General features: G+C 37.6%; 5 protein-coding genes across 6 annotated transcripts; 3 read left to right on the top strand and 2 right to left on the bottom strand.

Annotated features, from left to right (window-relative positions):
- Positions 1-1,593: 1,593 nt before the first annotated feature.
- On the bottom strand, positions 1,594-2,614 carry LOC108652603 (uncharacterized). Its single transcript, XM_089258857.1, has 2 exons — positions 2,229-2,614; positions 1,594-2,159 (listed from the first exon to the last, which is right to left on the bottom strand). Exons 1-2 carry the CDS (start codon positions 2,238-2,240, stop codon positions 1,713-1,715), a joined length of 459 nt encoding a protein of 152 aa, XP_089114983.1. The 5' UTR covers positions 2,241-2,614; the 3' UTR covers positions 1,594-1,712.
- Positions 2,615-5,254: 2,640 nt separating this feature from the next.
- LOC108650238 (uncharacterized) lies at positions 5,255-6,034 on the top strand. Its single transcript, XM_030388450.2, has 2 exons — positions 5,255-5,376; positions 5,448-6,034. Exons 1-2 carry the CDS (start codon positions 5,365-5,367, stop codon positions 5,967-5,969), a joined length of 534 nt encoding a protein of 177 aa, XP_030244310.1. The 5' UTR covers positions 5,255-5,364; the 3' UTR covers positions 5,970-6,034.
- Positions 6,035-7,484: 1,450 nt separating this feature from the next.
- On the top strand, positions 7,485-10,125 carry LOC149091443 (uncharacterized). Of its 2 annotated transcripts, none has more exons than XM_089258852.1 (2): positions 7,485-7,622; positions 9,672-10,125. In XM_089258852.1, exons 1-2 carry the CDS (start codon positions 7,485-7,487, stop codon positions 10,065-10,067), a joined length of 534 nt encoding a protein of 177 aa, XP_089114978.1. In that variant the 3' UTR covers positions 10,068-10,125. The 2 variants fall into 2 exon arrangements, with proteins under 2 accessions (XP_089114978.1, XP_089114979.1); XM_089258853.1 differs by lacking the exon at positions 7,485-7,622 and adding an exon at positions 9,532-9,613.
- LOC149091445 (uncharacterized) lies at positions 7,546-8,091 on the top strand. Its single transcript, XM_089258856.1, has 2 exons — positions 7,546-7,622; positions 7,681-8,091. The coding sequence occupies exons 1-2, from the start codon at positions 7,611-7,613 to the stop codon at positions 8,047-8,049; spliced, it is 381 nt and encodes a 126-aa protein (XP_089114982.1). The 5' UTR covers positions 7,546-7,610; the 3' UTR covers positions 8,050-8,091.
- Positions 8,796-9,281, bottom strand: LOC149091444 (uncharacterized). The gene is made up of 2 exons (XM_089258859.1): positions 9,224-9,281; positions 8,796-9,148 (listed from the first exon to the last, which is right to left on the bottom strand). The coding sequence occupies exons 1-2, from the start codon at positions 9,233-9,235 to the stop codon at positions 8,828-8,830; spliced, it is 333 nt and encodes a 110-aa protein (XP_089114985.1). The 5' UTR covers positions 9,236-9,281; the 3' UTR covers positions 8,796-8,827.
- Positions 10,126-10,897: the final 772 nt, after the last annotated feature.

The following is a 10,897-nucleotide window of genomic DNA, read 5'->3' as shown; positions in this document are numbered from 1 at the left end:
CACACACACACACACTCACATTCATATCGACTCCCCTCACAGCAGACAAACTGAACTCTGGCGCAATTTTACGCAACAACAAAAAGTTTAATTGAGGATAAACTTTGCTGCGTTTGCGCTGCTGTTGAGAATCGACCAAGGGGAAAGGGCTACGGAGTTGTTAGGAGGGGTTGGCAAGGGGGGAGAGGTGAGCGGTTGGTATATGGCAAGCGTGTGCCGCTTATCTTTGCCGTTTAAGTTTTCGCTTTCAACTTTGCATTAGTTAGTTGATGCAGCCCACACACACACTCACACACACACACATAGAGAGAGCCCTCATTCCTTAAAGTCTTAAAGCCCACAGAAGAGAAATCGAATGAAATAATTCGAACATTTATTGGTTCTCGTCCGTTCGCTCGTCTTTTGTTTGCCAAAGCCAAATGAATGGCAAATATGAGGGAAAAGCGCATGAGAAACGACATGAACCTGAACTCCGGCCAGCACTGCAGTCAGCTCAAGTCGAGGTCCAGTGCACGAACTGACCTCCAGCACACACACACACACACATTCACACACGAGGGAACAGGGACATGTGCCATAATTCGTTTTAGATGGACGCAAGTGAAAGACGTAGGACAATGGAACACAAATGACCTGAATAAAAGCATTGCGCCACAAACGATTGACTCGGCCAACCGCTCTACCTATATGGGAGGCAAACCGAAAAAAAACATTGAGAAAGAAAACGAAGCAATTCATCTTCAGCACTTTGTATACACTGCAAAACTTAAGTTTAATAATTGCCGAATAAAATACTTAATTAATTGTTATACAGAAAAAACATAAATAAATAAAAATATCAAAAATATTAATATCGTATCGATTTTCGGCATAAAAAAAATTAAATGAATTAATATTGATAATGATTAAACATATAATAATATTGAATTATTTAATATTTATATTTTATTTTATTTATATTATATATATTATATATATATTTATATAAACGAATATTATATCTGTTGCCAACAGCTAAAAATAAACCATAGAATTGTTCCCAGAGTTTTTAATACTTTTGAAGCTTATAAAATACTAAACAACTTACTGTTTTTGGAATCTTGAGCTAAAGATAGAACTATTAATAATCTTAATAAAAAATAAAATAAAAATAAAATGGTAAAAAATAAAATTAAAAAATTATAAATAAAATCAAAAGTTGAAACTAGTAATAATAAATTTAAAAATAAAATAAAATGTATAATATTAATTACTTAATTAATTTTGTAGAGTGAATGAATTTATAAAATGCCACAAATATGAGAAAATTCTTATTAAATTGTTAGCTGACAATAAAATAAATGTAAATCAAATTACAGTCGATTATTCTATTATATCCATTAACTATTCAAAGTAGATCTAAAAGAATGCTCTGAATGCCTCTACGTCTCAATCTCCCCTAGGAAATACAGCCTTGCCACACTTCATATTCGTGTAACTCTCTTCGCTGCCAATAATTTTCCAGTGTTGCAATTATAAAGCTGTTATGGCCAGCCATAAAGCACCGAAAATTGGCCAGCCCTGGGGTCTAGACAAACAATGGAGAAGCAGCGATTTTCTTTCTTTTTATACGAAGTTGAACGATTTTTATTAAAGGCTATCAGTCATTGAGGATGCGAGCACACACACATACACCTATATGAGTTGTTAATCCTTGCTGGGCGCTGGCTGCTCTACCACAATGCGGGAGCTGCGGCATAGCCAAGTGGGGCTGCTCCATAAGCCAATGGAGCTGTGTACTTGGCAAACACAGGTGCCGCATAGGGCGCCGCAAGTGGAGCAGCCAATGGAGCGGCGTACGGTGAGACTGTCCTGATGAGGGGAGCGGCGAACGGAGTGGCCAATGGGGCAGCGACTGGTCGGAAAACTGGAGCAGCCAGTGGAGCAGCAACTGGTGCCACGGCGCGAACAACTGGAGCAACTGGCGCGACTGGAACTGGAGCTGCAATCACGGGAGCAGCTGCGATGCCATTGAAGGTCCGGGCCACCACTTGGCTGCTGGCAGCCGTGACCACTGGAGCAGGTGCAGCCAGAACGGGCGCGGGAGCCAGCAGGGGTGCAGCGTGCAAGAGACCCGGCTTGGCGGCAGCGCAGGCGATCAGAGCGCAGATGACGACGGCCTGTGGAAGGTAGAGAAAGGATTAGTTGAAAGACCCCATCAGAGCATCCAAGAGGTGCAGAAAACTAACGTATTTGAACATGTTGAATTGATTTGTGTTTGGTTGGGTGTGATTTGATGGCTTGAAAGCGAAAAGCTAACTGATGTCAAACTGGGGCCATGCAGCGCATATTTATACGCGCCTGGCCGGCGCACTCATGGAGCTGCTGCCGTGGCTACTTAAAATGCGCCCAGCGTCCAGCACGTTGCCCATTATAAGTGCGGGCATTATAATTGCCAGCTGAGCCGCTGCTTGGCTCCAGCCAACGTCTTTGAGGGCCTCCCGCTCTGTGGCCGAAAACCCGAAGGGCAGCCAATTTCGATTGCCGCAGCTAATTATACAAAATTTGTATGAAAATCAAAGTGCGTGAAATTAAATTGATTGGGAAACTTGTGAATTTTATGATATATATTAAATACAAACTTTGAAATAAATCAGAATCGAAACCTAGATTTTTTCACCATTCAAAGCCAAAGCAAAACAAAATTTACTTTATTTATTTATTTATTTTTGTGTTTGTTTTAATATATTAAATTATGGCATATAAAATTTTTTATTTTATTAAAATTGTATCTACTGTATATGTTTTTGTTGCAAATTATTTATTTTATTAAAAACATAAAATTAATTAATTTTTATAATAATTTTATATTTTCTTTTTGTTTATAGATATAATTTTTTATTTATTTCTTTATTTTTTATTATTATTATTATTTTTTTTTTTTGTAATATTCTATATTAAGATTAATATAAATATAACTTTAATTCAATATAATCTTTAATTCCAATAAACTAAAATTAAATTGAATATTTTTTAAATTTCAATAATCATATTTGTTTATTAAAATAAATTTATAACAATTATTAATTTCTATTCAATTGCTTATTTTATTTTTAATTAATACATATTAATTTTATTTATAGTAATTTGATTTAATACACATTGCAGTTGTAATAATAGTATTTTATATTTTATTTATATTTTTGTAGCAATAAATTTAAAACTTATTAATAATTCACTATGTATATTTTTTTATATTTTTATTTTTATTTTAAAAATACTCCTCATGTAATAGCTAAGATATTAGCTATAAAATCTATTTATCAGAAAAATCTATGTGCGGCCGCATTTGCTGCCTCGAGTCAACTTTGAGTCCTTGCGACTTGAGGCAAATGCGATGAGCTTCTGTCGGCTAAGCACTTCTCAGACACTGTCGTCTGACAGTGAACACATAATAAAGACTCCAGCATTTTATTTATATATATATATTTTTTTTCTATCTATTATTTTTCTGCATGTCATTTCCTATAAACCGACGTTCTAAGCTAAGCCGAGCAAACGATCAAAGCAGCAGACGAGGGCATAACTGGATTTCCCCCACAAGCGCCCTCTCTTTTCATGCCAAGGCGAAGGTGAATTGTGTGTGTGTGTGTGTGTGTGTGTGTGTGTGTGCTTGCAAAGCATCTTAAAGGTGTGCTAAAGCTAGCAATAAGAACTGTAATTCTTGACGTAAATACTAAGTAATATTTTATGTCACATAAATAAATCTCAATAAAAACATTCGTTTGTCATATAAATGTTATTTCCCTAATTCAGCTACAGATACCTTTTCCTCGCATAGGTTCTTTTTATTTATTTTAGCAATATTTTATAACTAAATGCTAAACACTTAAAGCACAATTCAGCTCCAGGTGGTTCGGAGAAATTCGACCAATTATACATTTTGAGCACGTTCACAGCGAACTTCAAATGATTTGCTCGCCCACACAGTACGGGTCAGCAAATACACACACACAAAAATACACGAAAATAAATATATGTACAAATGTATGTATGTGTGTGTGTGTAAACAAACGAGCAGTGAACATTTTAGCTTGTTGACACAAAATTGGTTTCATTAGGTTGAACACATTTTTATCAGGTCAAGGCTGATGCAATTCAATTGTATTTTAGGGTTTAGTGAACCTATTGATTAAATGCCATAAATAAATTAAAAGCTATATGGGCAAAAAGAACAAAAGTTAGAGAGAGAGAATGACAGGGACCCGGCAACAAGCAGCGGAAGTAAAGGGTATATTAAAATTATGTGATTGGGAGCGAGAAAGATATAGAGGACAATTGAGAGAGAAATGGTAGGACACAGAAAGAGATTGAGAGAGAGAGAGAGAGGGAGAGAGAGAGAGAGAGAGAGAGAGAGAGAAAGAGAAAGACAGAGCAAAAATGCTAATGAGATATAAAAATTGAGGGCGAAAGTTTATATATTTCTTATCAGAAAGTAAATGATCGAGAGAAAGAAGAAGCCAAACATATTATCACAACAAGAAGAGAGAAGGAGTAGGAGAGAAAGAGAAAGACAGGCTGAAAATTAAAGGATTAGGACAACTGGAACATGAGAGATAGTAATAGATTGATGTAAAGAGAGCGGACACTGAAAGAGGAAATAAAGCAAAAAGAGATAGCTGATGCAAAAAGTATCAAATAGAGGAACAGAGCGAAAGTTAATGATCGAAAAAAAGAGAGAGCGAGAAAGAGAAATGGAACTTGAGAGACAGAAAAAGGACACGAAAATACAAATAAAGTAAACAGAGACAGATGAAAGTGAAAGCAACAAATAGAAAAACAGAGGCAAAGATGACAATCTACGGAGAGAGAGGGAGAGAGAGAAAGAGAGAGAGATAGAGATAAATAAAGAATTGCTGTATTAGATATATGAAACTAGAAATAAAAAAGAAATAATTATTGCCAATTTATTCTGCTCCACAATTCCACAAGCCTACCAATCACCTGTCCTGCTAATGCAACAAAAGTTTCACCGATCACTTGCAGTTTGCGGCGTATGCACTTGAAAATCAAATCAAATTGCAATATTAGCCAACGCCCCCGTACAATTACCGTTACAGTTGGCCCAGGTGCGTCTGCGTTTCGGCTGCTTGGCTTTGCTTTACTTTGCCTGCGCGCTCTGCATGCTAATTTAGACGTTTTTTGTTTTTTTTTTTTCTGTCTTCTTCTATTTGGACTTCTTCATTTTGTTTTTCTCTTTCTATTGCGCGTCCGTCACGTGCGTTTTGATTTGCTATAAAAATAAATCGAAAACGAAGGCAAGTCATCAAACACAGTTTCGCTCTTCAAGTGGCAACTCCAAAAACCAATCAGAAATCCCTCAACATGTTCAAATACGTAAGTTGTCTGCAATTGATGTTGTCCTGCTCCTGTCGCTCATTCCACATGTCCTTCTATGCTTTCCCCAGGCCGCTGTCCTCTGCGCTCTCATTGCCTGCGCCGCCGGCAAACCAGGTCTGCTGCACGCACCTCTGGCTGCTCCAGCCGCGCTCCTGGCTGCACCTGCGCCTGTAGTAACTGCGACCAGCAGCCAAGTGGTGGCCAGGAACTTCAATGGCATTGCCACCGCTCCCCTGATTGCCCAGGTTCCAGTCGCTCCAGTCGCTCCAGTTGCCAGGGCTGTGGCACCTCTTGCTGCTCCTTTAGCAGCGCCCATCGCTGCTCCCCTGGCTGCTCCTCTGGCTGCTCCTTTGATTCCCAGGTACGCAGCTGCTCCTTTGGCTGCACCTCTCGCCGCACCTCTGGCTGCACCACTCTACTCCAGGTATGCTGCTGCTCCCCTGGCTGCACCTCTGATCGCCAAGTACGCAGCTGCTCCCCTGGCTGCACCAATTGCCGCTCCCCTGGCAGCTCCGCTGTACTCCAGATACGCCGCTGCTCCTTTGGCACCGCTGAGCTATGCTGCTGCTCCAGCGCCACTTCTGGGTTAAACAAAATGTATTCTGTGATTCTATGTAAAAAGGTATATAAGTAAATAAATAACTATAACAAAAATTATATAAAAAGATTATTTTTTTATTTTTTATCAGTTTGGTTACTGTGAAAAATATTTAATGGATAAGTTCTAAAAGTCTTATGTAATTATATTATTAAATTATATAGGCCTTCGAAAAAATACTTCTTAGGCTTTCTTTAATTTTCTGCGAAAAAAAAAAAAACAATAATAAAAATAAAATAAAATAAAATAAAAACAATAATAATAATAATAGAAAAATGATGTATTACATTATATATTCAATTAAAGGGACAACATATATTATCGCTGCTGTAGATCATATACAAATGCATATTTATATTATTTAATTATTTTTGTTTATTTTAATGTTCTGCTTGCTAAATATTTATTTGTAGTATATTTTATAAATTATGGTTTTAACTGAATAATTATTAACTGATTAATTCTTAGAGATTTTGTTCTGTTAAATGATTTATTTAAGAAGAAAGAAATAAGAATAAGCAGTAAATTTAAGAAACTTTTATTATATTATCAATATCTTATTATTTTTATTTTATTATTATTATTTAGTTCTTTTATAATTTTTAGTTATATTTTTATATATTTTTTTTATATATTTATTTTCTTTTTTAAAGGGTTTTATTATATATATTATACATTAAAGAAACATATAATAATCATTTTGCATATTTTATATTTTTAATATTGAAAAAAAAAAAAAATTAAATCGAACAATTTAATTATATATAAACTAAACAAAATCTTAGTTTAAATAACCAACTGAATTATTTTAACCTTTGACTTATTTTTGCATTTTCCAAATACACTTTACTTATTATAATTAAATTCGAGCTTTGTCCCGCAGTTAACGGTTTACTGTGCATTTCCCCATGACCTTGACATAATTGCATGTCTTTTTTCAAAACAAATTCAAAGTTGCTTTTGGACACTTTAATGTCACGCGTCGCTTCGCCAGTGTTGACAATATTTTTAACGTGGCCTACGTGACATGCAATCCAATCGGCCAACGGTCGTTGCCGTTACGGACCTTTTGTTTATGGCCGAGCCGCAATTCCAATTAGAATAAGCAATGGACGCACAGAAATACGCAAAGTTGACATAAATCCAAAGATTACATATATGTTTTTTATATATGTATACTCAGCATGTTACATCATATCGAAAGTTCTTGAAATATATGCGAGTGTTTAACTCAAGATGCAGGCATTGCAGCTGCAGTAGCATCAGAACTAATAATCAATATAAATGTGTGCAGTTAAAAAAATAAAAAACATAAAAAAGAAATGGAAACAAATATTCGTAGATCAACTGAAAGGAACTCAACATTGACCTTATAGCTGCATTTTTCGCATTTTAAGTCTCACGACGTGTTATACATTAATCAGTGGGAAATAACACAAAGAGCCACGCGATGAAGAGTACGAAATGTAAAACTTTAACTATGTCCACCAACTGCCCTTGCATTTCAATGAACCCCACGAATCGCAGCCGAATGAAGACGGATTTCGGGTATAAATATGGACTGCCAGCTGCAGTGGGTTATCAATCAGTTCTCAGCTACTCCCAACAGCAGCACCACCAACAAATCCTCAACATGTTCAAATACGTAAGTATTACTAAAGGAATATCCCTGCAATCAGAAACTAAACTCAAATTATAACCAGGCCGTTGTCATTCTCGCCATCGTCGCCGCCGTCTCTGCCAAGCCTGGTCTGCTCCTGGGCAGTCCCTTGGCCTACAGTGCACCAGTTGTGGCTGCTGCTCCTGCTGCAGTGGTTGCAGCTCCTGCTCCTTACGTGACTGCCACCAGCAGCCAGGTGTTTGCCCGCAACTACAATGGAATCGCCGCTGCCCCAGTGATCGCTGCTGCTCCAGTTGCGGCTCCAGTCATTGCCAAGTACGCCGCTGCCCCATTGGCTGCTCCAGTTGCTGCGCCAATCATTGCCAAGTATGCTGCTGCTCCATTGGCTGCTCCTCTGGCCTACAGCTCACCTTTGACATATGCCGCTGCTGCTTCCCCTATTCTGTTTTAAGAATATTCCGGTTAAATTAAATAAACGAAAAGACTATTGAAATATATGTTGTTTCATATAGAAATCGAACATTTTGTGGGCATTTCGCAAGCTTCAGTTGATATGTTAAATTTGAAATGGCAAAAAGGTCATCTCTATTTTATCGTCAATTTCATTATCGTGGCTATATAATAAATACTTGAATGAAAAGTGGAGCTTGTCATTAATAAAATATATTAATGGTAAATACGAAGTGATTCACATATTAATGAAACTCTGAAATGTAGTGGGAGCAAAACGAGTGAATATGTATTTGCATTAAATGAGTTCATAGAAGAGGTTACGGAGCTCAAAGCTGATATATGATTGCCAAGTTATCCAAGTTTTGACGAAGCTCAATGGCTGTATATTAAGAAAATATAAAATTATATATATTTTGATAATTTACTCCTTGTTGAAATTCTTGAGACTCATCGCCAACTCATTCTCCACCCAATAAGGAAGTCTTGCTATAAAAACTAAACTGCTTAGTTTAAATATTATATTATTTGTAGATTGGATTAAACCCCTTCGAAAGAGCATTGCAAAGTGCAGAGAATGAAGCTCTCAAGAGGGCAATGCAGATGTAGTTACCCATGTATAAGTCTGCCTAGACTAACTCAAGATAATTGCTTCTATTAGCTGCTGAGCTGAACTATTACGATAAAGAATGTAACATAATAATATTAAAAAACCAAATTAATTACATTTTATGTTTATATTTCATTTCATTTCATTTCGATCATCACAGTTGCATTACTTAGAGTAAGAGGGGTGCTGGGGCAGCATAGCCAAGGGGAGCACTGTAGGCCAGGGGAGCAGCGAATGGAGCCGCCACATACTTGGAGATCACTGGAGCAGGAGCAGCGGCAGCAAGGGGGGCAGCCAGAGGCGCACTCACATAGCTGGCGACCACAGGAGCAGCGGCTATTCCATTGTAATTGCGGGGGAACACCTGGCTACTGGAGGAGGTGACATACGGGGCGGGAGCAGCAATCAGTGGAGCACTGTAAGCCAGAGGCGCACCCAGCAGACCTGGCTTGGCAGCAGCGCACGCGATGATGGCAAAGATGACAACAGCCTGCAATGAAGAAGAAGAAAAAGAAAAGTAAATATCATATTCATTTGAATCAAATGAAGTGAATATTCAACTTACGAATTTGAACATATTGAATGGATTTGATTTAGTTTCTTAGTCTGAAGAGAGCTAGAAGGTCTTTGATGCCCTGCAACAGTTCGAGCCGAGGTATTTATACCAACAGAGGACTACGAGTTTGACCTTACAGCTGCATTTTGTCAATTCGTTGGCCCTACGACGTGTTATACATTAATCAATGGGAAACAGCAGAGCTGATAATGGCTACAAAATGTTAAACTTTAACTGTGTTTACCAACTGCCTCCGCATTTCAATGAACCACATGACTCACAGCCGAATGAAGACTAATTTTGGGTATAAATATCGACGCCAGCTGCAGTGGGTTATCAATCAGTCCTCACCTACTCCCACAGCAGCACCACCAACAAATCCTCAAAATGTTCAAATACGTGAGTATAGCCAAAGGAATATCCCTGCAATAAGAAACTGATCTCCAATTATCACCAGGCCGTTGTCATCCTCGCCATCGTCGCCGCCGTCTCTGCCAAGCCTGGTCTGCTCCTGGGCAGTCCCTTGGCCTACAGTGCACCAGTTGTGGCTGCTGCTCCTGCTGCAGTGGTTGCAGCTCCTGCTCCTTACGTGACTGCCACCAGCAGCCAGGTGTTCGCCCGCAACTACAATGGAATCGCCGCTGCCCCAGTGGTCGCTGCTGCTCCAGTTGCTGCTCCAGTCATTGCCAAGTACGCCGCTGCTCCTTTGGCTGCCCCATTGGCTGCTCCAGTTGCTGCTCCCGTCATTGCGAAATACGCTGCTGCTCCATTGGCTGCTCCTCTGGCTTATAGCAGTCCTCTGGCCTACAGCTCGCCTTTGGCTTATGCTGCCCGTGCTCCAGTTCTTTTGTAAAATGAAGAAATGACTTGTTTGGAATATGTTAATAAATAACGCTTAAATAAAATTGCAATTTTTTATATGGAATGCTCAATTGAATCTTACAGTGACAATTTTGTTAAGAAGAATCTTTGGCGTGCTCATTTAAGTAGATTGCATTTATGGATTTGTCGGACATTTCTGCAGATTAGATAATTTGGTGGAGTGCAGCGTACTCCTGCCTTGTTGCCCTTCTTTCTCTTGCTAACTAACATCTCACTCAACGAATATTACCCAATACTATGCATGAGCCGACATATCGATAAGATATTCTATTTGAATAATGCTTATATTGCATAAATAAATAAATTTATTATAGAACGAGAATTTTTCTCATACACTTAACAAAAAACTAAAGCTATATAACAGAATATTACAAATTTGCAATTTACTACAAAGTCGTAAAAATGCTATGTACGTAAGGAAAATAAATTCTATTTGGCAAAAAAGAATAAAAATTGGTAATGTAACCTTTAAATAATGTTAAAACGATTTAACATCATATAAGGCATACAATCGCTTAGCATTACAAGTTTTAAAATATTTATTTATTTAATGATCATATATGATACATATTTTTGAATTAACGTAGTTACGTTGCTTAGTTAAGCATTTCTAATAATTAAAATTTGCTAAATTTTTATGTATTAAAGCATAAGAAAGAAAATAAAACTCATAAATAATGTAATAAGTATTCTATCTGTAATCTAATCATAATTATATCTGCATAAACAGGGTTTCGAGTTGACTCATGATTTGGTCTCCCAATTAACCGTTTGCTTCAGAGTTCATTAAACTGCGGGGAC

Source organism: Drosophila navojoa, chromosome 4 (assembly GCF_054131105.1).
Source record: "Drosophila navojoa isolate 15081-1374.11 chromosome 4, UAZ_NAV_1.0, whole genome shotgun sequence".
NCBI lineage: Eukaryota > Metazoa > Arthropoda > Insecta > Diptera > Drosophilidae > Drosophila > Drosophila navojoa.
Note: the sequence above shows the minus strand (reverse complement) of the source record. Positions and strands in the feature narration are given on the sequence as shown.